Below are 25,951 nucleotides of genomic sequence, written 5' to 3' on the forward strand. Positions count from 1 at the left end.
TTACAGCTGCAGCACAAGGGCGTTTTGACACTTCTGCTGCGGCGGAGAAAGCACCTACAGCCGGGAAGAGTGGGGGTGGGAGCCACCGGGGTCTCTTCCCTTTTATCCGGGAGCCTCAGGGGAATTTGCAAGGTGTGAAAGGACTTTTATGATTGGGAGGACCGAAACTCCTAAGCCCAAGGGTTCCAGAGTCTAAAGGGGACAGGGGCGGGGTGTGGGAACTGGAGAAACCTGGGTATCTCTGGGGGCAGTACTGATTGGGCCTTACTGAGTGAGGCTGGGAAACGCAAAGTGCTAGTGCGAGGTGCTGTGCACGTACGCATCTCTCTCTCTCTCTCTCTCTCTCTCTCTCTCTCTCTCTCTCTCTCTCTCTCTCTCTCTCTCTCTCTGTGTGTGTGTGTGTACGCGCGCGCGCGCGCGTGCGTATCCCAGAACGGTGTCCGAAGGACAACCTGTCCTCTGTTTCTCAGAGGCTCTGGCGAGAAGAGAAGTCAGGATGCGGTGGGGGGTGTGTGTTAATGGACCTGGCCTTGGCTGAAGGTGCGTTCTGGGCTAGATCGAAGTCATCCCATCTCTGTGGCCGGAGGGAAACAGACTATTAGTGGGACGAAATGGAGATTTCTGGAGCCGAGTAGGTCCCCGCAAGAGCCTAATGACCAACCACAGATTTTTCCCTGCCATGGGGTGGGGAAGAAGCGGGAGAGACTGCTTGGATATTTTGACCCTCTATAAAAAATGCGAAGTTGAAGGAAAGGATGAATAGTTTGGGATGGCAGAGGAGAGTAATATGGGGTACAAACTTGGAAAATAAATCGAGATGTCCTTTAAGGAGGCTCCTGGCCCTTTAATAGGGGGCGGAGCATCGTTTGGGCTTTGCCCTGGCGCGCCCAGCTAGGGTCTCCGCGGAGCGGAGGCGTGGTAAGGCTCGAAGGGGCATGGTAGTCTAGGCTGGTGGGCGTGGCCTGGTGGCGGGGCGGGGCGAGGCTGGGCACACTGCCCTGGGGCTGAGTCTCCGGTGGAGGGCGGCGGAGACCGGGGCAGGAGGCGGTGGCGTCTTCGGCGGCAAGAGCAGCATGGATTGGGGTACCGAGTTGTGGGTGAGTTCTTTTTACCCAGCTCCCACGGTTCTCCCTTGCTGGGGTCCTGGCTTCTCCGCTCTTTGTCCCCAAAGTATCTTAGCCCGGACTCCGCGCTTTTCCTTGCGGCTGATCCCTTGGGTCCCTACCCTCTGCCCTCTGCATTCTCTCAAAAGTTCTTTTGGGACTTTCAGGAGGGTCCTAGGGATACTTTGCCCAGGACCGGCAGAGGGAAACTGAGGCACAGAGTTGAGAGTAAAACCATCAGAAGAAGTCCCTGGACCAGGCCAGGGAAGGGGGACAGCTGGGCGAGGTCACCTATTTTGAGCGCCCTGGCCTGGCTTGGAGGCTAATCTTACGGCCCCTGGGTCTCTGCCCGTCGCCCTCCTGTCCTGCTGGAAGGGGGAGGGGACCCTTTGGTCACCTTCTGTCCCACGTGGGGCCTTACCAGGTTCCTTCCCCGCTTACAATTGGAACGCTGAGGGGGAGGGGAAGGGGGCTGCAGGACTCGGCCCCGGGCGCTGGGCGGAGCCACCCCTTACCCGCCTCTTAACCTCACCCAGGAAGCCCTAGAAGTTTCCCTGAATCCTTGTCGGACTATTGACCCCTCCTCTTTCTGGAGGCGGAATCTTCGGATGTTGTAGGGGTGAGCCTCTATAGTGGAGGGAGGCATCACAGAAGTGGGGGAAACTGAGTCAGTCAACGAAGGATCCCGGGGGATCTTGGCGAATGGGAAGATTTGGCCATAGAGGTCCCCCAATCCTGCTTCCACGTACTTTGAGCTGCACAAACTCATCCCTTCTGTGCCAAGCCCTCTTGATTTTTCGGAATTTGGAGGGGATTAGAGGATGGGAGGAGCTGGAGTGGTTTAGCTTCTTCACACTCTTGCTGGCCACCCCAACTTGGAGAGACCCCGCTGTCCGTTTTGGAGCCCTGGCCCTGTTGTCTTGGCCCTTCCCTGGAGGAGGAGGAGATGGGGGTTCCCGCCAGCTTCCTGCCTCCCCCTGCGCTTCGCCTGGGCGGCGCCTGGGGGAAGCCAGCCAGCCCTTGCTGGAACCGCTAAGCCCTGTGATTGTCCACTCCACCACACCTCTGGTGTTCCGGGTCGCTGGGACTTCGGTGCCCCCTACCCAGGTGACCCTAACGTTCCTCAATCGCGCTCCTGCAATCAGGATCAGTTTGAGGTGCTGGAACGCCACACACAGTGGGGGCTGGATCTGTTGGACAAATATGTGAAGTTCGTGAAAGAACGCGTCGAGGTGGAGCAGTCTTATGCGAAGCAACTCAGGTGAGCGCGAGGGTGGGTGGTCTCTGCTCTGGGACTCCGCAGGAAACCCTCCCGAGGGCTACTTTCTCAGCCATCCTGCCTCTGTCCCCACCCTTAGGAGCCTGGTGAAAAAGTATCTTCCCAAGAGACCTGCCAAAGATGACCCCGAAATCAAGTAAGAATGGGATAAGACTCCGTGGGGGCAGGGAGTGGGGGCGGGGAGGCATGGGTCTCTCCCACTTTCCCAGAGGCCACCTCACCTCATACCTCTAGTCCTACCTCCCCCTGGGCCTCTGGCTGACTGACCTACGGTGGAATTTACTCAGGTGGAATTTACTCAGTTCCAGCGGGAGAGCCGGTTTTGGTTTGTAAATTCTCAGCTTCTATTTTCCCTCGCATGCCATAGCAGAGTTATTTGGGGGCTTTTAACTTACTATTTATCTATTTTGGAGAGTGAGATGCACCCACTTAGGCCGCAGAGCACTTGTGGAAGTCAGAGGACAGTTTGAAGGAGTCATTTCTTGCCTGTCACTGTGTTGAGCCCAGGGATCAAACTCTGGTCATCATGTTTAGCCACAGGCACCTTTACCTGTTAAACCATGTTGCTGACCCTAGTTTTTATCTTTATGATGAGGTTGGGTGTCCTGTTACTCCCTCTAGCCAGGACTGGTCTCTTAACCCAAGAGCTGGACTATGTCAGTGACTGATTGCTTTTGTTCTCATCTGTAAAATGTATCTGATGGCAGAACTTCCTTCTCTCTCTCTCTCTCTCTCTCTCTCTCTCTCTCTCTCTCTCGTATTCAAAGAACTGGGTTTGTGTGTCTAAAAGCAGTGGCCAAAGCTTGGCATGTTGCCTGTCATCCAAGCACCCTTGGGCTGATTCAAGGCTAGCCTCAACTATGTAGTTAGTTTGAGGGTAGCCTAGGCTACATGCTACCCTGTCTCAAAATTCTAAACAAAGAAACGGGTAGCCAATCTGTAGTTATTTCTAGAAACTTTAAACTTCATTCTAAACCCTTCCCTTTAAAACCTAAAAGGTGAATTCTGGGACAGCTTGGGCAACTTAGTGAGACTGTATTTTGAATAAATGCATATATAAAAGTTTCACTCCAAAAAGCTCCAGAAGTTAATGTAGCAGTTTGTTTGTATATCTGGCTCCACTGGTGACTTGATGTGAGTGACTCTCCAGGGTTTCCGAGGATTGAAAAACGTGCGTGTGCTTGTGTACGTGAGTGTGTGTGTGTGTGTGTGTGTGATGAGTGTGGTCTCAGCCCAAGCTGGCCTCAGACTCACTCTGCCAGATCTCCCTGCCCCAGCCTCCAGGGTGCTGGGATAGATCTACCCACTTAAAACAAAGTCATTCTTTTCTGGAACACAAGTCCTGCTGTCGTGTAGAAGGGCTTGAGCATCCTTTATCTTGCTACCCTCTACCCTAGAAGTGGTTGCCACGGCTACTGAGGGATTACTGTCTTCATGCCTGTAAAATTTGATGAGGGAGGTAGTCATAGTGGCTTAGGTCCGTGATCTCTGCTCAGGAATCTGTGGCAGGAAGAGCAGGGGGTCTGGGCTAGCCTGAGCTATGTAGCTGGACCCTGCTCCAAAACCTAAACAAACATTTGATTCTATACTCTGCCACCAGCCACAGAAGATGTTGGAAAGGCTGAGCATGATGGCTCACAACTTTAATTCCAGCACTCAGGAGGCAGAGACAGGCCAGCTAAGGGCTGGCCAGAGCTACAGAGTGAGATCCTGCCTCAAACAACAACAGTAAAGACATTATAAACATTGAGCCGCCAAAAATTTGATTTACAAAATGCTTCTGAATTAAGGTCTGGAAGTTAGGGACACAGACTTGGGAATAAATGTATCTCAAGACTTCATTCCACTTTTTCCTTTTTCTTTCTCCTTCCTCTGTCTTTCTCTCCCTCCATTCTACACCCCCCCCCGCCAGCCCCCACTTTCTTTCCAGGGTCTCAAGTAGCAAAGGCAGACCTCAAACTCACTATGTAGACAAAGCTGGCCTTAAACTCTTGACTCCTCTGCCCTGCCCTGGGATGACAGGCCTGTGTCACTGTGCCAGGCCGGGTTCACACAGGTCCAGCTCCTCAACTCTGCTTGTCTCCTTCTGCCAGGTTTAGCCAGCAACAGTCATTTGTCCAGCTTCTCCAGGAGGTCAATGATTTTGCAGGCCAACGAGAGCTGGTGGCCGAGAGCCTTGGCATCCGAGTGTGTCTGGAGCTGGCTAAGTATTCACAGGAGATGAAGCAAGAGAGGAAGATGGTGAGACTCCCCTCCTACCCATGCTTGCTGAGGATCCTGTCGGAACCTCACTAAAGGTCTCCCGTTTGTTTGCACAGCACTTCCAAGAAGGCCGTCGGGCCCAGCAGCAGCTGGAAAATGGCTTCAAACAGCTGGAGAATGTGAGTGTGTATGGGGGCAGCTGTTAGCTCAGGCCCAGAAGAGCTGGGGATGGGTGGCTGCTTATCCTAGAGCCACTCATGTTATGTGGCCAGGGCCCCCTCTCCCTGTGGGGTACTCAGCACACCTACTGTGCCTACACCTTTTATTTTGAGGTGGGGTCTGGAGTAGCCCAGGCTGGCCTGGCCTTGAACTTGTGTGTGTGTGTGTGTGTGTGTGTGTGTGTGTGTGTGTGTGTGTGTGTGTGTGTTTGTAGGGCGGCATTTACACACCATGAAAGACAATTCTGGAGACAGTTTTCTCTTTCCACCTTTGAGGAGTTCCTGGGGATTGAACTCAGGCAGCTGGTCTTTCTTGACAGGCACCTTTACCTGCTGAGCTGTCCTTTCCTTCTGTTTTGTTTTTTTGAGACTAAGTCTCAAATGGTGGTCCAAGTTGGCCTTGAAGTCCTAATCCTCCTGTTGTCGGGATAACTGGTGTGTGCCACCCACACAGTGGCTGATGCACAGCTCACTCTGCTACTGGGGGAAGGCAGATCCTTCACTCCACTTTTCGTCTCGTGCGTAGAGTAAGCGAAAGTTTGAACGAGACTGCCGAGAGGCTGAGAAAGCGGCTCACACTGCAGAGCGGCTGGACCAGGACATTAATGCCACCAAGGCGGATGTGGAGAAGGTGTGTATAGGGTGCAGTTCGTGACAGGCTTGTGCCATCCGAGTGTGGTGGGGCCGGTACCTGACCATGACCTCCACTCTGCTATCCCGCTGCTCAGGCCAAGCAGCAAGCCCACCTTCGGAACCACATGGCGGAAGAGAGCAAGAACGAGTACGCGGCCCAGCTGCAGCGCTTCAACCGGGACCAGGCTCACTTCTACTTCTCACAGATGCCGCAGATATTCGACGTGAGTCCCTCAGAGAGCCTCAGCTCCCACTCAGGTGTTAAAATCCCAGCTCCTGTTTCCTTACTCTGATGCTGAAAGAGTGGAGTGTGCCCGGAGTTCCCAGCATTCTGGAGGTAGAGGCAGGAGGATGGCAGAAGTTACTGAGACAGCTTGGTTTACATAGCAAGTTTCAGGAGAGCCCAGGCTTTGTCTCAGAAGGGAAGGAAGGAAGGATTGGGAAAGGAGAGGAGAGACAGAAGGAAGGAACAGAGGAAGAGACTCTTGGATTTTGAAACTCTATTCATCCTTCTAAGCCCTAGCTCTAACAAGCCCTAGGTAGGTCTCAAGTTTCCCCAGCCTTCTTCCCCACTCTCTGTCCCAACCTGGTGTCAGGATTGTCTATGCTCCACGTATTCTTCATTTAGGCTCTGTCTCTTTGTAACCTCCTTTGAGAAAACACTCCTGCACCTTCACCCTGCCCCTGGGGTCATGAGGGCAGACCTGATTCTATCTTCTTTGTCAAGCCTGGGCTCGAGGGCTTGATGGTTTCAGCTTGGAGTTGTTTGCAGGGTTGAGTTACCCTGTACTCTCCTCTGCTCTCCAGAAGCTGCAGGACATGGATGAACGCCGGGCCACCCGCCTTGGGGCCGGGTATGGGCTCTTATCTGAAGCTGAACTGCAGGTGGTTCCCATTATTGGCAAATGCTTGGAGGGCATGAAGGTGGCCGCAGAGTCCGTGGATGCTAAGAACGTGGGTGCTCAGCCTGAGCCCAGGGGGTGAAATGTGGGCTAAGGGAGGGCGGCTCCCCAAAGGTAGTCGTGTGCCCCCCCCCGCCCCCCGGAGCTGAGGACCGAACCCAGGGCCTTGCGCTTTCTAGGCAAGCGCTCTACCACTGAGCTAAATCCCTACCCCCCCCCCCAAAGGTAGTTTCTTAACCTGGCTGCTGGTTGCCATTCACTTCTTGCCCCTTCCCAAAGGACTCGCACGTCCTCATCGAATTACACAAGTCAGGGTTTGCCCGCCCGGGTGACTTGGAATTCGAAGACTTCAGCCAAGTTATGAACCGAGTGCCGTCGGACAGCAGCCTGGGTACCCCAGATGGCAGGCCTGAGCTCCGAGCAGCTTCCAGCCGTAGTCGTGCCAAGCGTTGGCCTTTTGGGAAAAAGAACAAGGTGGGGTCCGGAGCTCTTGGGGTGAGGAGTGGGTGGAGGGGGACAGTCAGCCGAGGTCCTCGCTGACTCAGCTGCAGCCACATGGAAGCCCGAGTCCTGGGGCAGGAATTTTCCTCTTGGCTGTGGGCCCAGGTTGGAGGGAAGGAAACAGAGGAAGGCAGGCCTGAGAACCCACTGGCTGGCTTTGGAGTCCCTCTGAGCATGAGAGGGAGGGAGGACGGGGCTGTGGGCCTGTGGCATCTTCTACTGCATCCTAAGACCCTTGAAGATCTCATGTTGGCCTGACAGCTGTGACATTGCCCCCCAATCCCTGGGAGTCATCCTCTATCTCCATTCTCTGTTTTGGGGGACCCTCCACTTTCTGTGCATTTTCTCCTTGGGAATTTGACTTTTAGGGTCCAGTGTATACCTCGACACCACCTGGTTTATCCCTTCCACAATCACTCTTTCTTCTAGCTATTCCTTGCAGTTGTTTTCTTCTTTTCCATCCTATTTAACTTATACCCCTTTTACCTGACACTTCCCATCCCTCCTACCACCTGTCACCTGTCATCCCTCCTCCCACCTGCCCCTCCTCCCATCCCTCCTCCCACCTGCCATCCCTCCTCCCACCTGCCATCCCTCCTCCCACCTGCCATCCCTCCTCCCACCTGCTATCTCTCCTCCCACCTGCCATCCCTCCTCCCACCTGCCATCCCTCCTCCCACCTGCTATCCCTCCTCCCTCCCACCTGCTATCTCTCCTCCCACCTGCCATCCCTCCTCCCACCTGCCATCCCTCCTCCCACCTGCCATTTCTCCTCCTACCTGCCCTCCTCCCACCTGCCATCCCTCCTCCCACCTGCTATCCCTCCTCCCACCTGCCATCCCTCCTCCCACCTGCCATCCCTCCTCCCACCTGCCACCCCTCCTCCCCCTCCTCCCACCTGCCATCCCTCCTCCCACCTGCCATCCCTCCTCCCACCTGCCATCCCTCCTCCCACCTGCCATCCCTCCTCCCACCTGCCATCCCTCCTCCCACCTGCCATCCCTCCTCCCACCTGCCATCCCTCCTCCCACCTGCCATCCCTCCTCCCACCTGCTATCCCTCCTCCCACCTGCCATTTCTCCTACCTGCCATCCCTCCTCTCTTGAACTTGGACTTCTGAGTAGTAGGCAAGCACTGATATCCCCCACCTCTCATCCCCCTATCTGTCTCCCTTAGCCTATGTGTCTGACCACCCTGGTTCTTTAAAAACAATATTACTTTTATTTATTTATGTATTGTGTGTGCTCATGCACGTGTAGATGTCACTGAAGGACTTTCAGGACTCAGGTCTCTCCTTGGTCCCAGGGATCAAACTTAGGTCATCGTGCTTGGTGGTGGCAAGCATTTTTACGGACTGAGCCATCACTTTGTCCCCAGTCTTTACTTCTGTCATGCACCCTACCTTCTAGACTGTAAGTGCAGGAAGCCTGGCAGAAACACCTCCTGGGGTGCTCTCTGAGTCCCTAAGACTCAGGGGTCAAAGAAGGCTTGGGAAGTGACTGGCACCTGCCTCACAGTTTTTAATTTATTAGGTTTTATATTTTGGGGTATATGGAGGTCAGATGATAGCTTATGGGAATCAGTTTTCTCTCTTTCAGGGCTTGGCACAGCACAAACCCTTTTCCCTGCTAAGTCCTCTTGCTGGCCCTGACTGCCCTTCTCTTGTCTTCCCTGGCGCCTCCCAAATCTTCCGTTGTTGCTTTTATAGGTGTTTTCTGTGTGATCTTACCATTCAGTTGTGGTTTTCTTATCATTATTTTTCCCTCTTTCTCCATTTTGTTTTTCCTGTTTCCTGTGTCACGTCCGTCCATCCTTCTCCGACTACATCCTCACGTCTCCATCCCTGATTCATCCCCCCTTCCCTGGCCCCCACGGTTAGCCGCGTCCCCCATCCCTGTCCCTCCTGGGGGGTCACCTACCCTCCACACTGTCTGATGGACCCTCATCCCCCCGTTCTGGCCGTGACCCCTTGGCCATACTGAGCGAGATCAGTAAGTCGGTCAAACCGCGGCTAGCATCCTTCCGCAGCCTCCGAGGCAGCCGTGGGGTAAGTTGAGGCTGGATGGTGGGACCCTGGGCTCTTTCCTGCTGCCTGCTGGGTCCCCCAGATTCCAGCTTTGCTCTGTGCATGGCCTCACTCCCTAAAATTCCTGCTAGGGGAGGAAGGTGGACCTGGTATTTCAGGAGCGAGAGAGGCGCTTGGCAAACATAGGGTCGCAAATCCTAAACTCAGATCCTGTCTCATCTTGCAGACCGTGGTCACCGAAGATTTCAGTCACCTGCCCCCGGAGCAGCAGAGAAAGCGACTCCAGCAACAGTTGGAAGAGCGGAACCGAGAGTTGCAGAAGGAGGAGGACCAGAGGTGAGCGTGCTAGGCTGGATGAGGCTGGCGATGAATGCAGAACTAAGCAGGGTTACTCAAGGACTGGGCATAGCCTCCTCAGTAGAGCACTTGACTGGCTTCCTGAGGGTCCCATCCCTGCTGCTACTATGTTTCATGGTATACAAGGCTTTTGCCAACACAATCTGGGCTCTGAAGGTTGTGGGTGTGCATATTGGTTGGTGTATGGAGGTGGAGGTCAGCGTCCTCTTTTTTTTTTTTTAAAGATTTATTTATTTATTATATATGAGTACACTGTAGCTGTCTTCAGACACATCACAAGAGGGCATCAGATCTCTTTACAGATGGTTGTGAGCCACCATGTGGTTGCTGGGATTTGAACTCAGGACCTCTGCAAGAGCGGTCAGGGCTGTGTGGCTGTATACCCAACTCGCTATGTGGATCAGAACTCGGTTCTCAAGGCTGCTCAGTAAATGCTCTTAACCACTGAGCAGTCTCCAGCCCTTACCTTGTCTATTATTATTATTATTATTATTATTATTATTATTATTATTATTATTATTTTATTTAATCTTGTTTTATAGTTCAGTCTTTATCCCTATCCTTGTCCGCCCTCTGACTGTTCTACATCTCATGCCTTGTCCCCCTTCCACTCCCCCGCCCCCACCCCCACCTCAGCAGACCTCCCTTCTCCTGGGGTCTCAAGTCTCTTGAGTGTTAGGCACAGGCACATCTTCTCTCACTGAGTCAAGACCCAGCAGCCCTCTGCTGTATATGTGTTGGGGGCCTCATATCAGCTGCTTGGTTGGCGGCTCAGTGTCTGAGCAATCTTGGGGGTCCAGGTTGTTGAGGCTCCTGGTCTTCCAATAGGGTCGCCCTCCTCCTCAGCTTCTTCTGTTTTTCCCCTAATTCAACCTCAGGGGTCAGCAGCTTCTGTCCGTTGTTGGGTGAATATCTGCATTTGACTTTCAGCTGCTTGTTGGGTCTCTCAGACGGCGGCCATGCTCGGCTCCTGTTTGTAAGCACACCATAGCATCAGTGATAATGTCAGGCCTTGGAGCCTCCAGTAGGTCTCACTATGTGGCCCTGACTCGCCTGGAACTCATTACATAGACCAGGCTGGTCTTGAAAGCATAGTGATGTCGAGGGATGATATTCAAGACGTGCACCACTACACGGCTTCTCTTCACTCTTTTTTGTTTGTTTGTTTGTTTGAGTCAGGGTCTCTCAACTGGGACCTGGGCTTGCTGAGTGGCCTGGACTGATTGGCCAACGAGACCTGGGGATCTCCTATTTCTGTTCACCCAATACTGGGATTTCAGATATGGGGTCTCATGTCAGGTTTTGTATGGTTTTAAAGGAGATTTCTGCCACACAACGGGGTGTGGTAGCCCCTGTCTGTAATCTCAGCATTCCAGAGCCAGAAATAGGAGGATCCTAAGTTCGAAGCCAGCCTGGGCTTCTTGGGACACTGTCTTAAAACAGTAGTAGTGAAGAACAAAAACAGAAGTCGGCAAGGATCCTTTATTTCCCATGTCCTGTAAGTCCCTCCAGAAGATGGAATCTGGTGAGCCCTTGTGCAGCCTTTCTCCATACATCACTGAGCAAACGACAAGGAAGTTTCCAGTCCCCTCAGTGATCTGACTCAATGGCTAACAGCTCTTGACACCCAAGCCTGAGGATCTTAGTTTGATTTCAGATGACAGAAGGCGAGAACCCACTGCAAACAGGGGCCACGACATGTATGTGCACACTGGCATGTGCGATAGAAGTAAATAAGCAATGGATAAATTAAACAATAGCCAGCTCACGGTAATAGAAACTTTACCACAACAAACTGTTGATGTACTTTCTAAGACAGGCTTGTCCTCTGTGGCTAGGAGCCACCCTTAGCAGCACTGGAGGATTCTGTGAAGGGCTATTACACTCCGGACCAAATCCTCACTAGGGGACTCTTGACAGGGACTCTACCCCAACCATGCCCCCAGCCCTCTTTTATTTTACTCCCTATCCCCACCCTGAGACAGGGTTTCTCTGTGTAGCCCTGGCTATGCTGGAACTTGCTCCGTACACGGCTGACCTTGAACTCAGCGATCCACCTGCCTCTGTCTCCTGAGCACTGGATTAAAGGTGTGCACCACCACTGCTGGCTTCATATATCTTTATAATCCTTATTTTGGGACTGGGTCTGGGTAAATTGCCTAGGCTAGTCTGGAACTTTCAATTCTCATGCCTCAATTTCCCAAGTAGCTGGAATGACAAAACTGGCACTTGGGCTCAGTTTCAAAGCTTTTAGTAGACTGCAAAATAAAACAAAATGCCTGTCCCATGGAGCCTTACCCAGTAGTGCCAAAACTGTGCAATCCCGGGCAGGAGCTCGGTCAGTCTGAGTCACCGTCTTGATAGGAGGAAGAGGAGAGTTATCTAATGCTGAAACACAAAATACTAACGTGAGAAATCTGCCAGATTTAAAAGGACAAGAAAGTCTTTACTCATTCTTTCCGGGCAACAAAATCCTCTGCCCAGCTTCCTTATATAACCGGAGTGACGTTTGCCACTTGTTAGCAGGTGGCCAGCCAGATTCTGTTTGGCTGTTCACATGTGGCCTTCTCCAGAGAATGGAAATCATGGGACAGAAGCCATGCCTGGAACTGCATGCAGCCTGGGCGTTTATAGTGGAGTGAAGCATCTGCCTGCTGGGAGTGCAAAGGGCTGGCTTTTCAGTTTGTTTACTTTTTGTCGTCGTTTTATTCTTTCTCTTATTTTGTATGGGCTTACCCGTGCCCTGGCTCCTATGAAGCGGTCAGAGGACAGCTACGTGTCCCAGGGATGGAACCCAGGTCCTTAGGCTCGGTTGCAGGTGCCTTTTATCTGCTGAGCCATCTCGCTGGGCCTTGCTTTTATATTTTATCTTGAGACAGGGTCTTGCTGACTCTTCCAGGTTGCCTTGGAACTTCAGTCTTCTGCCATGTCTGGCTTGTTTATTTCACGTGTGTGGTCAGTCGTGTTTTTGGTAGTCACAGGCCTCCCGTGAGTGTTTTTCTCAGGTGCAGGTAGTTTCCTCTGGGTGTGTATGCTGCCTGTGTGTGTATGCGACGCCGTGCACGGCCCTGCACACACGGAGGGCACAGGGTCTCGCTGGTGGCTGCTCTGTCTCTCTAGCTCATTCCCTTGTCGTAAGGTCTCCTGCTGAATTAGCAGTTGGTCTGAGGGCCAGTCTTTGCCTTTTCTTACGTCTGTCCTGCAAGGCCCTTGAGTTATGGGTCCTATGGGAGCTGTACCCAGATCTTTACATGGGTGCTGGGGATTGAAACCCGTGTCCTAAGCTGGTGTGGCAAGTGCTCTTACCCACAGAGCCATCTCCCCTGTCACCCTTGTCTCTTGAGACGGGGTCTTTAACTGATTTAACTAGAGTGGCTGGCCAGTTTAGCTGTCTCTGCCTCCCTGGTGCTGGTGCCTGGCTCTTTACCCGGGCACTGGGGATTGAACACGGGTCCTCTGGCTAAGTGCTTGGGCGACCCGCTGAGTCAGCTGTAGTCTCACTAAGTTGCCTGGGTTGACCTTGAACTCACTGTTGTAGCAGAGGCTGGCCCTAAACCTGCTATCCTCAGCTCAGCACAGGCACACGGGGACTTTTGTCTCCACCACCAGCGTCTTGCCTCTCCTTGAGCCTGTCTTTTATTTGGTAAGTCATAAGAGTGTGTGTTTTCCTTCCGTCCTGTCTTTCTGTTTGTCTGTCTGTCCGGTCTCAGGGAGGCCCTGAAGAAGATGAAAGATGTATATGAGAAAACACCACAAATGGGGGACCCTGCCAGCTTAGAGCCCCGCATTGCAGAGACCCTGGGCAACATTGAAAGGCTGAAGCTGGAAGTGCAGAAGTATGAGGTCAGAGGCATGCGGTGGGCGTGTGTGTGTGTGTGGGGGGGGGTGAGTGTGTGTGTGTGTGAGTGAGTGTGTGTGTGAGTGTGTGTGTGTGTCTGTGTGAGTGTGTGTGGGGGGCAGGCAGAGCTGCATGAGTCACTGTGGGGTGGGGGACAGGGGGGTGCTGGGGGGATAGAATCCAGCTGTCTGTCATCTAAGTTTTGGGTGTATGTGGGTGATGTCAGGAAATTACCCCAGTCCAGATTGGGGTGACCTCAAAACTTGCCTTGGAACTCATGCTGTGATCTCCAACCAACCCTAGGCTTGGTTGGCAGAAGCTGAAAGCCGGGTCCTCAGTAACCGAGGGGACAGCCTAAGCCGTCACACTAGGCCTCCTGATCCCCCAACTACTGCCCCACCTGATAGTAGCAGTAGCAGCAACAACAGTGGATCCCAGGATAATAAGGAGAGGTAGGTAGGGAAACCAGAAGCAGTCATGAGATGTGGGCTTATTATAGCACAGGCCTAGAATCTCCCAGAGCGGGCCTGGGGCGTGGTCAGGGGTGGATGGAGCCCCTGCCTTGAATCTCCCAATGAGGGACTGGGGCGTGTTCAGGGGTGGAGCTCTTCCTAAAATCCCCCAGTGAGCGGCTGGGGTGTGGCCAGGGTGGAGCCCTGCCTAGAATTCTCTCTGTGAGGGGCTGGGACGAGGTCAGGAGTAGATGGAGCCCCTGCCTAGAGTCCCCCAGTGAGGGAAGGGGAGTGGCTTAGATCCCTGGAAGGTTGTCTCCCATCTCTTTTCTGTCTTCACACAGCTCAGAAGAGCCCCCTTCAGAAGAAGGCCAGGACACCCCCATCTACACTGAGTTCGATGAGGACTTTGAAGAACCTGCATCCCCCATCGGCCAGTGTGTGGCTATCTACCATTTTGAAGGTGGGCCTATAGCATGAGTTAAATTTTTTGTTTTGACAAAAAGAACTTAATCTGAAGACTATAGCCCAGTGGTGGAATGCTTGAGAAGCATCGTGAGGCCTCCATTCAGTCCCCAGTACTAGCCAAGGGAAGGACCTGGTGAGTCAGCTTAAGGAAGGGTTTATTTCTCACTTTATTTAGTGTGTGAGGCAGGTTAGAGGATGACCTTCAGGAGTGGCTTCCCTCCTATCACCTATGTCCTGGGGATCAGACTCAGGCTTTCACCCTCAGAGCCCCCTCAGAGGCTCTCAGTTTGCCTTGTGCTTAGTACAGGACCCTAACCAGCAGATGGTGTTGCCCATATTCACCGTGGGGCTTCCCATCTAGATTCACCCAATCTAGAAGCTCCCTTCAGACATCCCAGAAGTCTGTCTCTGAAGTTAGATCCCAGATTCTGTAGCTGATGGGAGGTGGAAGTCGCTTTGAGCTATGACTTCTGCTTGGTTCATCCTGTCCCCGTGCCCACTCCTCAACAGGATCCAGTGAGGGGACCGTCTCCATGTCCGAGGGGGAAGACCTCAGTCTGATGGAGGAAGACAAGGGTGATGGATGGACACGGGTGAGGAGGAAACAGGGAGGCGAGGGCTATGTGCCCACCTCTTACCTCCGAGTCACACTCAACTGAACCCCACTGGAGGGGGCGATGGGCAGGACTGTCAGCTGCTGCTTCTGGGCCACAGGGGACCTTTGCACTTTATTCCTGCCCTCGTGGCTTTTGGCTGAAACCTGTGTAACCTGCTGTCCCTCATCCGCCTCACCTGGCACCCCACGGGGGACCACTTGTGGCTTCCCGTGTGGCTGTACATAGTTGTCATTTCAGACCTTTCTCCCTGCCGCTCGGCTTGGGCCAAGTTTTGTTTTATATTAAAAAGTATATATAATTACATAAAGCTGTGGAGTCTGCACCTCCAGGATAAGTGGATCTTTAGAAGGTATCTTTCTCTGTGGAGAGGCAGCTTGCTGGTTGAGCTCTGGATGTGTTTGCAGAGGACCAGGAGTTGGTTTTGAATAGAAGCTCCCAAACATCCAAGCCTGTGCCCCCTCTGGCCAACTCTGGCAATTGCACTCAGACCTGCATGTACCCCTCCCAAGTTCAAATGAGATAAAAGCTGCCTTGCTCATGAGGAATAAATGGAGGTGAATCTAGGTGCGCTCTGACAAGCCCTCCGTGTAGATGTTAACCCATGCTTGTGATCCCCCTGTTGCATACTGGGCATTTCCACCTTCCCTAGAGTGCACAGAGAGGCCAGGTGGTTTGCTGGGAGTCACACAGCATTGAAGAGGTAGAGTCAGATATGACATTTGATACCAGCTTTGATATCAGATGTCTGTATTTTGGAAAGTCACATGTTCACTGTGTGGCAGCTTTCTGGGTACCCCAGCTGCAGGGATGAGTGGCGTGTATTGGAGTGTGAGGGCTGCTCTGTGGGTGCTTGAGTAGGTTTTTTGGTTAAAAAGGCGGCTATTGCACTTCAGTCTCTTGGGGTCCATTTTAAGAGGGGGATTCTTATAGACTTTGACCTGGGAGGGGGAAGAATGCAAAACAATTTCTACATAATTATCATAGAGCTCAGACTGGCCTGAAACTTACGTAGCTGAGGATGGTCTTGAACTCCTGCATTTCTCAAGTGTTGGCGTGATGGGTGCGGGCCCCCAGTTCATTTCACAGCCTCTTGAATAGCTGGGGGCAGCCTCCTTAGGGTCCCTTAGGGGCTGGACCTTGAGCCATGAGGTCTAGTTGTTGGGACAGGATGCTCAGGATGTGATGGGACTTCTGTAAGCAGTCAGCTCTGGCAACCTGGGCTCCCTTGTTCCCCGCACAGTAGGTGGCACAGGAAGGTGGTGGTCAGAATCTCCCATAGTTCTGGGTTGGGCCTGAATCCTATAGGCAGAGTCAGGTGCGTTGGGGGTGTGGCTCAGGCCTCTCCCATACTTGCTAAGAACTTTGACCTGTTGGAGCCATGGGGAAGTGTCTGGTCAAGGGTTAGGGGAGGAAAGGTACCCCTTGGTTTCTACAGGAGAGCAGGTTGCAAGACAACCGTGGGGCATAAGGGTGGCCAGTCTGGATCCACAGTGCAGGGGTCCCTGCCTTAGGGACTAAAGCGTGGAGGTGGAACTGAAGGGCATGTGCACCCAGCTTGCCCCTGTAGAGGGTGGAGACATCTAAGGTCTTAGAAATGACCCAGAATAAGAGTCTTAGTAGTTGGGTTGGGCCAGGAAGAAGATGGGATTCTGACTAGGGAAGGAGTCATCTTGTAAGGGACCCCAATAATCATCTGAGAGGGGATCTTCCCAGGCCAGAAATTGGAGTGAGACACTATGGATGTAGCTTCGCTGGCTCACTGGTCCCTTTTATTGTGGTAAGCAGTATTTGGTGTTCATGACTGCAGTTAGACCTTTAGAGGCATCCCAGCTAAGTGAGACCAAAGCTTGGCCTAAGAGGCCTTCAAGGGGCCCTTGTTCACCTTGCAGACTCTGGGCAGCTGCCCCGCAGAACAGGGGCGCATAGCAGGGTGCGCAGCAGCCAGCCACAGAGGTTTCCTCACCCTCTCCAGCAGATGCACTGCTGGTGCTACATGTGGCAGGGTCACTTCCCCTAGGGTGCAGGGTATTGTTGGAAGAGAAGGATCTGGGTTGGGGACCGGCCTAGGGCAGAGCCTAGGCGGGGCAATGGTGTGGTCAAAGACTTTTGGGTAAGGGGGTGGAAGCGGGCAAGGTCAGGGATAGGGTCAGGGTCTAGGGATGGGGGTGGTGTTTAGGATTGAGGAAGGATTTAGTTAAAGAAGGAGGGACCTAGGATGGGGCCAATCATGAGGCCAGGGAGGAATCTAGAACCTAGAGCAGGGGTGAAGACTGAAATGCCAGTAGCAAATGGCAGGGGAGGAGCCTAAAGCTAGGAGGGCGGGAGGGGGAGCTTGGAGCAGGGTAGGAGGCTGGGGCAGGGGAGGAGCATGTGGCAAAGGTGGTAGCTTAGAGCAGGAAGCCTAAAAACAGGAAGGGGAAAACTTAGAGCAGAAAGGGGAGCAGTGAGCAAAGTAGGAGCGTGGGGTTGGGAAGAAGCCTGAAGAAGGTGGCTAGGAAGGGAGAACTAGGGTTGAGAAACAGCCCAAGGCAGGTAAGGCACAGTCAAGGCCTCTTACTTGTGTCTTCATCCAAAGCCCTCATCAGAGGCTTTAGCTCTTTTTCAAAGACCAGGTGCTCTCTAACCTGGATGCCTGGATACAGAGACAGGAATCCCACTTAATCCTCTCTTTCCTGTCACTTACACCCTGGCTTCCTGCCCATCCCAGTTCCCAACACACCTGGGGCATGTGCAGGGTGCCCATGACCCCTGCCAGTCCCAGCAGGTCCCTGTTGCTCCTGGCCTCAGCACCAATGCCAACTCCACCAGGCCTTTCAGAGTGGCTGTGCGCTCCTCCAGGGGCCCCGAGCAACCCAGCACAGCCAGCTAGTCTCAATCCTATAGAGGTGGAATGCAAGGGTCTGGGGACAGCAGGGACCATGGGGAATATCAATATGAAACTGGTTAGGGAGTTACCCCATTCCCCACCTCACCTCTCCACCTCCAACCTCAGGTGATGGCCATGAGGAAGTGTGAGTAGTTCCAGACCAGAGGAGACACCCATGGCACTCCCTGACTCTTGGTCACTCCCAGCAGGCCTATAGCCTTGACAGGAGATTACAAAGTGGGGTAAAACAGACAAACATACTGGTGATTCTGTGGAGCCTGCCTTCTGCTCCTGTGGTGAAGCATTTCTTCCTAACTGAAACATTCCTGCCTGGAGGGAGCAGGCAGGCTTCTAGGAAGAGCAGGGAATTATTGGCAAGACTAGGGAAGTAGAGGAAACTCAGAAGTCTCAGGTAATCTCTGAAGCTTACAAGGTTCACAAAATTCATAAGCAGTAACCAGCTGCCTGCAGGGCACAAGACTTTGTGAGTAGATACCCAAGCTGGCTTTGGGCTTTTTAAACGATGCTGCTGCCTTTGAGTCAGTCACCAATGCTCCTGTGAGTGACCTCTCACCTGTACTCAGGGAAGTAACCCCACAAATTCTCCAGGTCACTAAGTTAGACTCAGTTGAAACCATTTCCTTCTGCCCCTGGTGCCTTTACAACTCCCCAGGAAAAGCCACAGATTAGCTCCTTGCTAACCGGGGATCCTAGCAGATGACCCACCTGGCAATCCACCAACAGCAGGTGCAGAGCAGTACTCCCCAAATGGTGTGCCACAAATAAGCTTCTGAGAGTGCGCAGGACTGCAGGGTCCAAAGGCCGATTCTTCAGACCCAGCAAGCAGGAAGGGTGGCCAGAGGAGCAAAATGAGACCCCAGCTTGTGGTCGTATGAAGCCTCTGTCCCTCTCCTTCCTCTTCCTCCTTGGCTTCAACAATGTGGGTTCACTGCGTGTCTGGTGCAGGGAAGGTCCAAAAGCAGGAAAGGTATGGGTGTTTACAGAGAAGATGGCTCAGCAGAAGGGGCGGGAATGAGAGGCAAGCTGCTGGCTCTCCTACTTCAGCTACTGCTTCAGCTCAGTAACTGAGGATTCCTTCCCGGTGTCACCTTCAACACTTCAGGAGTGCTCTGGATTCTGGATACTATTTTTTAAATTTGAAGGCGTTTGTATCCATGTGCTTGTGGTATGCATACACATGCATAAGGATGCCAGGGGATTTAAAACATGGGATCTGAACTCAGGTCCTCATGCTTGCATGGCAAGCATTTTATCCACTGCACCATCTCCCCAGCCATTCCCCACCTTTTTTTTTTTTTTTTGAGGGGGGTGGTCTTAGTGGGTAGTGTAGGTTGCCTTGAATCAGAGATCTTCATGGCTTTACCTCTCCAGTAGCTGGGCTGACCAGTCTAACGCGCGCACACACACACACACACACACACACACACACACACACACACATGAATACACACTTATGGCCCTGTGTCAGCATCGAGAACCTCTCAGTTGACCAGAGCAAGAAACCAAGGTCCCAGGAGGTGGGGCCAGGGGCCTGAGCTCACTTAAGGGAGAGTGGCAGAGCCGATCTCTGAGCCACTGCCATTTTGGGGGCCCCTCTTTATCTCATCCTGAATGGTTCAAATCTGTAGTCTGGCTAGAGCTCCACTTGCCAGGCTTAGACAAAAAGCTGCAAAGGGCTGTGGGACCATCCTAAGAGGAGAAAATGCCACCAACCAGTATCATCAATCTGCCAGCCACACCTGTGATGGCATTTCTTAGTTCTTAATTATGAGACAAGACCGCTAGAGGTGGAGACATGAGGATCATCGTGCACTCTTCAGTTTGAGCCCAGCCTGGGCTACACGAGACCCTGTCTGAAGTAATATGACTGAAGAATCCTCGACATCGAGTACCCGGGAGGCCTGGTTGCAGCCGGGCTGTCTGTGAGCACATCCTCACTGAGGCTGTGCATCCTGACGACTCACAGGCTTGGAGACCACAGCTCCTGTGGCTGGGACAGTGGGCACCTGCGAGTCCTGTAACTGTGGATGAGGGCAGACGTGCTGGCAAATTTCTCATCTATGACCAGGCCTGGGACACAGTGCTACTTGAAACACCTCAAAATGTAGTCTTGCGTTGCCAACGGCAGGTTACAGAGTAACCCTCACGGGACTCTGAGGCACGTACCAGGAAGTCACCATCTTGTAGAAGGGCTTCAGCTTCCTGATGATGCAGAACGGGTGGCATGTGTCCAGACCTTCCTGTTCCCCACTGGACAGGAACCACCCTGAGTCAAGACCCAGTCCTTCCCTGGGGGAGTCTCAGTGTGGGGTTGAGGGACCAGGGTAAGGTGAGGAGGAGGACTTTACTCCTGATCCATGCCCCCAGCCCCCATTAGCCACATTCACAGCCTCGAACTGTGGGATTCTGGGCCACTGTTCTATTGCTGGGTCAGGACTCCGGAATTACTGAGCTTTTAATTTTTAATTTTTTTTTTTTTTTTTAGAGAAACTTTTAATCCAAGGTGGCCTTAAACTGTGAAGCCTCTGGAGTGTTGTGCTTGTGGGTATTTATTATTTGGTGCTCTTACTTGGCTCTAAGAGGTATTTATTTTTTATTTTGACAGGGTCCTTACTACTTAGCCCTGGCTGATCTGGAACTCACTCTGTAGACCAGGCTGGCCTTTAACTCGCAGAGATCTGCCTGCCTCTGCCTTCTGAGCCCCGGGATTACAGGATGTACCACCACGCCAAACTTGACAGGAATCCTTTGACCTCCACCATATAGATTTGGAATCTGAGTTTCAGAGAAGCCAAATTCATTGTCCGTAGTATCAAAGAATGTAAGGTCTAGGATCTGGACCCAGGATGTCTGACTTCTGAGCAAGCACTTTAGCTTGTGGTCATAGTTTATTGTATTTAGGTGAGGATGTAGGACCTCTGCTCGGTCCCCATCCACCCCCAATGGTATCCCAGGAAAGGTAAATTTCAGTTTAACCTCCAGAGTGTCTCTGGCCTTCCTATTTCCAACAGACCCTGGCATCTAAGCTGAAGGATTTCTCCCAGCAGCCTGTTGAGACAGCTGACTGTGGTACTAGGGCTGGCGGGCAGGTTTATCTTTATCTTGTAGGAGCTCTTGGTGGAGGGCATCAGGGCTGAGCTCTGAACATTCACTCTGTCTTAGACTTTCACATCTGCAAGCTGGGAGCAGTGAGTCCCTCACATCGAGGGACTGGGCTTTCACTATTATCTGACTTTTGAAAGTGGCAGATTCATTCATTCATTTGCCCTAGTCAGTTTTGCATGTCAACTTTACATAGCACAGAGGCACCTTGGACGGGAGTCCTGTGAGGGCTTCTTGACCTGATCAGATTTAGCTGTGGGCACATCTGTGGGAAGTTGTCTTGGTTGTTAATTGTGAAGGGCACAGACCCTCTGTGGCTAGCGCCATTCATTCTGTGGGAAGGTGGTCTTGGGCTGTACGAGGAAGCCAGCAAGCAGTGTTTCTTCATGTCTTTCACCACAAGCTGCTGCTTATGCTCCTTCAGTGGTGAGCTGTCACCTAGAAGCTGCAATAAACCTTGTCCTCTCCTAAGCTGCTTTTGGTCAGTGGTTCATCCCAGGAGCAAGAATGAAGATAGAAGGAACACACATTCAGCACACAGACAGTGGGTTTCATCACGACATCTTCAACCTGCTTAGAATATTCTGTTCATATTCACCACATTAGCCCTTTATTAATTAAATTGTGTATGTGTGTGTATGTGTTTATGCGTGTGTGTGTGTGTGTGCGCGCGTGTTTGCACCCTTATGTGTATGTCAAGGCTAGAGGTGGGTATTGGGTTTCTATTACTCCCTGCCTTATTCCTTGAGGTGGGGGTCCCCCAGTCAACCAGAAGATTGGCATTTTGGCTAGGCTACTTGGCCAGCGAGCTCCAGGGACCTGCCCTCCCAATGCTGGTTTTACCGGAATGTGTGACCATGGCCAGCTTTTTACGTGGGTGCTGGGGACATGTGTGCAAGCACACTCTTTCCCACTGAATTACATCTCCAGCCCATTACCACCCCTCCCATCTACACCCTCCATTTTGATGGTTCTCTTTCCTTCTAAGTAGTTTACCTCTTAACTCCTATCATATATGTGCCTGTATGTAAGTTGATATCATTATGCAAATGAAGGCAGACAAGTTAGGTCAGGGCCATGATTGGACAGTAAAAAAAAAAAAAAAATAAGGAAGAGACAAAGCTTTTGTAAGGTGGGAGAGGAGAGGAGAAGGAGAATCAAGATGGAGACAGGGAAGGATGACCCAGATCCGGGCGGTCTTGAATTGCCAAGGCAGCTGGGATGAATTTCTGTAGGCAAATTTATCTTATTTAGGTGGGCGGTTTATATCCTTAGCAATTGGTTGTAAGTTTATTGTGTGGATATATTGTGGGTTGAGAATTTAACATATAAATCTGATTGTTGGGTTACAGTTTATTGAGTCTTGATTCTACCCGGTAGTTGGGAGTTTATACTTTAACTACCGGGGCCGGTTGCTGGGAGTGTGGGCAGAGTTATACATAAAACCTGGCGGTAAGTAACGTGCGCAGCTGAAATACCATCATTTAAGTTGGGTGCTGCTGCTATGACCATAAACTCAGCACTCTGGAGGCTCCGATAGGAGGGTCTGTAAAACCAAAGCAGGGACCACAATGGTATATATTATTAACTCTCCATGCCTTCGCACGGCCAAGCATTAGATGGAGGTTGGGGAGGCTTATGGAACAGTTTCAGGAAGGACTGAGGGACCAGAAGAGGACAAAGACTCCACAGGAAAACCAACCAAGTCAACCTGGACCTTTGGGGGCTCCCAGAAACTGAACCAACAACCAAAGAGGGAGGGGCATTGGCTGGACCCAGCCCCTGCCACCTCCCCACACGTGTGTAGCAGAAGTACAGCTTGGTTTTCATGTGGGTCCCCAAGTAACTGGAGCAGGTGGTTTCCCTGAATCTGTCGCCTGCTTGTGGATCTAGTTCTCTTAACTGGGCTACCTTCTGGCCTCAGTGGGAGAGGATGTGCCTCGTCCCGCAGTGACTTGAGGTACAGCTGGTGTGGGGAGATGGGGGTGGCAGGGGGTATAGTGGGGAGGGATGACACCCAGAGGGAGGCTTCCCCTTTCTCAAAGAAGGGGAAGAATGGGGAAGGATCTGTGTGAGGGGATCCTGGCAGAAAACACTGGGATGCAAAGTGAATGAATAAATAAAAAATTTTAAAAAGTTTCCATACCTTACAGGAGTAAGTTTCTAGTTTTTAAACCTGTATCCTGTAAACCATTTTGTTCCACCTATGCTGAACTTGTAACCCCATGATGTATACCCACTCCTCTGCCTTGCTAAACTCTGGAACCTGTGACAACCCCCCTTTCACACGATGTATTCTCACACTAATCTTCTCCATAGGCAGCTTTGAGCCCCTGAGCCCCCCCCCCCCCCCCTTCTGTTCAGGTGATAACAGCCAGTTCTCTCAAGAGCTGTCTTCTATCAGTCCTAACCCTTCCCCATAAAAAGGGATCTCAAAATCCATTGAGGGGCTGCTCTCTGAAATCCCAACTTAGGGTGAGGCAGTCATTTGGCCAGGCTAAATAAAACTTGCTTAATTGGACAGTCATAGAAATGCCCCCATCCCCACCCCCACCTCAGGTCCTAAGTCGAGGCCAGTCTGGGCTACAGAGTGAGACTCAGTCTGGAAAGGTTTTCCAAACAGTAAAAATAAAATCGAACAACGACGTTAGATGTTATTGCTGGCAACTGCACGTCTGTGGGCTCCTTGCCAAGCTGTAAGATGTTATATATTGCTTTCCAACAGAAAACAATTTTTGTTTATTGTTTTGAGGGTCTCATGTAGCCCAGGATGGCTGGGAACTCACTGTGTAACCCAGGATGATTTTGAACTCCTGTCTCCACCTCCCCAGTGCTGGGGTGACAGGCAGGAACCCTCTGGCTGGTTCTTTCCAGTGCATGCTAGGCTCTACTACTAAACGACAGGCCCGGCCCACTGCCTCCCATCTGCGTTTGAAACTCAAATTTAGAGACTACAATTTTACATTTTGAGTTTCTCCGTGTATTTGGGGATTTTGTTAGTGTATTATAGTTAGATTTTAGGTCTTAGACATTATTTTACAAGCTTCAGCCCATGTCTTAATTATCTGTAAGAAAAACTATATTGGGTGGGAGGGCTGTGTGTGTGTCTGCTTGTTTGTCTGTCTGTCTACCTATCTCCAGATTCCACCTAGAAGTCTTGGAATCTAGAAGTGACCCAGGCCTAGGCTTTGGGAGAGGTGTGCAGCAGGATTCCAGCCTCCTGAGTCACTATTTCCTGAAAGGGGGTGAGGGGGGGAAGGCGACCTCAGCTGAGATCTGTGCCCTGGGAGTGGGTGGGGCAAGAGGAAACACTGCAGGGGCTGCATACCTAAAGCCAGGTATGCTCCAGAACTCAAGCATACCTTCCTGTTTGAAACCTGGGCATCCCCCCTCCCCCCACTCATGGTCCTGAACGGTTTCTCCAGTAACTAACTGAGGAATGGGGTCGAGGCAGGAGCAAACTCTAGTTCAAGTTTGGAGAGCTCAATCAATGAAGTCCTCAGTCATCCTCTGCGCTTTTTGGGGAATAATTTATTTGGGTAGGGGAGGGTGGGGGCTAGGGGAATCAGGCAAACTTGAGGGAGGTCTGTGGGTCTACTGCGTCTGTGTACAGCTGGGGTTTGGGTCTCTCTTTTGACACTGGACTGATGTTGAAGACCTACTGTGCCTGTCCCTGAAGCCTCAGTTACCCCAATCCCAGCTACAACCAACAACCAACAAACAGATGAACGATAATTTCTAATGGTGCCTCCTGGTTTAAGTCGAAACAGTAAAATTCGATAAGGAAGGTTAGAGGAGCAGGCTTATTTTTTTAATTTAAATTTTATTTAAATACACCACATTTAAATTAATTTAAATTATACATAAATTAATTTAAATGATAGACTGGGAATGCCAAGGTTCGAGGATAGGGGTCAGAGGTCAAATCTGTGGAGAAGGCTTTCTCCTCCCATCTTCCTTCCAGGGAACGGAACTCAGGCTAGCAGGCTTTAGGGATAAGCGCCTCTATCCGCTGAGCTATCTAGCCAGCCCCGGGGGCTGGTGTTCTTTAAGTATGAAAGGAGGTGATAACTTGGGAGCGGAGGCAGCTCGGTGAAGTTTTGGGATGCCTGAGTGCTGTGGTCCCGCGGGTGAAGAGTGAGGTGGTTAGACGGGCTGTTTTTGATCTTTTCACAGGACCAAGGTGCTGATGTGGGTGAGGAGGAGACAGAAAAGAAGGCCAGGAGGGGAGAGCACGGAGTAAGGGGCGCGCCCCATTTTAGCCAGTGACCACAGGCGAGTTTAGGAAGGGTTTTGGAGCCAGCCAGGGAGGGAGGGGCAGATCCGGATTTGCGATGGCGCACACGAAAGTGGAAGCCAAGAGAGTTTCCGCAGAGAGCAGGAAACACGCTGGGAGCTGCGCGAGGGCCACCTAAGACACACCCGGGTTTCCGGACACGCATGACGCGTGACTACTCACTTGGAGATTTATTCCGGCCCCCGCAGACTGTCTTGGATGGATCCTCAGGTTCTCCCTAGGGGCTGATGACTCCACCCTGACCAGTAGGAACCCAGGGATCTAACTCATCTGCACAGGACTCTGGTGATCCGACGGGACACAACCTAGAGGCTCAACGGCTGAGAAGCAAAATGTCCACACTGGGACATGGCCTCGCCTGCCCTTACCTGGCTGGAGCCCAGCCCCAGCCCTTGGCCCCGCCCCTACAAGCTCCGCCCCATCGAGGCTCTCTCTTTCCGGCCCCGCCTCCATAGAAACGTCCTGGGACCTGTCGGCGCCGGTGGCCGTGCTCCCTATGAACGTGAACGTGTGTGTGTGTGTGTGTGTGTGTGTGTGTGTGTGTGCGCGCGCGCGCGCGCTGTTTATCTTGTTCTCTATAGATTCCTCTTCCTTGACATCTTCTAGTAGTCCTTACAGTCCCGCTCTTGGGATAGGCGCCCCGCCTCCTCACGGCCACGCCCCACTAGTGCTGTAGTTTGGGAACTAGAACGATTTTTACTCTTTCCTTCTTTTTTCTTTTTACCCCCTTCTCTCAGCTCCTTTATAGCACTCAGGTATGTATCCGACGATGGCTTAGATTCCTGATCCTTGTCCACATCCTGAGTGCTGGAATGACAGGTGTGCCATATTTGGTTTATGTGGTGCCTAGGACTGACCAGATAGAGCGCCCTGCCCACTGAAGGAAGCCCAGCCTTCGAAGCCCAGCCTCAAGCTCTAGACTGACTTTTACCGCATGTCATGTCTCCCTGACCGAGTTGAGGGTGTCTCTCCAAATCCCCAGGGATCCAAGTCAGTTCAGGGCAGCCCTGGGGCAGTGGCATTAAACCTGCACATGAAGGCCCGCCCCTCCACCCCGCCCCGGTTTGGA

The 25,951-nt window shown here is 52.1% G+C and overlaps 2 protein-coding genes across 3 annotated transcripts; one reads left to right on the forward strand and one right to left on the reverse strand.

Annotated features, from left to right (window-relative positions):
* Positions 1-701: 701 nt before the first annotated feature.
* On the forward strand, positions 702-14,903 carry Trip10 (thyroid hormone receptor interactor 10). 2 transcript variants are annotated; one of them, XM_032900813.1, is made up of 15 exons: positions 702-1,097; positions 2,249-2,364; positions 2,462-2,518; positions 4,476-4,623; positions 4,701-4,763; positions 5,329-5,433; positions 5,531-5,659; positions 6,243-6,389; positions 6,617-6,811; positions 8,718-8,885; positions 9,091-9,200; positions 12,932-13,064; positions 13,363-13,511; positions 13,856-13,974; positions 14,490-14,903. In XM_032900813.1, exons 1-15 carry the CDS (start codon positions 1,074-1,076, stop codon positions 14,636-14,638), a joined length of 1,812 nt encoding a protein of 603 aa, XP_032756704.1. In that variant the 5' UTR covers positions 702-1,073; the 3' UTR covers positions 14,639-14,903. The 2 variants fall into 2 exon arrangements, with proteins under 2 accessions (XP_032756704.1, XP_032756705.1); XM_032900814.1 differs by lacking the exon at positions 8,718-8,885 and having other exon boundaries at positions 705-1,097; positions 14,490-14,899.
* A 1,545-nt stretch (positions 14,904-16,448) lies between these two features.
* Positions 16,449-21,188, reverse strand: Sh2d3a (SH2 domain containing 3A). The gene is given in 10 exon segments (XM_032899700.1): positions 16,449-16,496; positions 17,316-17,365; positions 17,368-17,466; positions 17,537-17,647; positions 17,650-17,680; positions 18,189-18,475; positions 19,441-19,473; positions 19,476-19,543; positions 19,545-19,598; positions 19,600-21,188. Coding segments are annotated over 10 exon segments (891 nt in total). The 5' UTR covers positions 19,710-21,188.
* Between the last annotated feature and the right edge of the window lie 4,763 nt (positions 21,189-25,951).

Source organism: Rattus rattus, chromosome 4 (genome assembly GCF_011064425.1).
Source record: "Rattus rattus isolate New Zealand chromosome 4, Rrattus_CSIRO_v1, whole genome shotgun sequence".
NCBI lineage: Eukaryota > Metazoa > Chordata > Mammalia > Rodentia > Muridae > Rattus > Rattus rattus.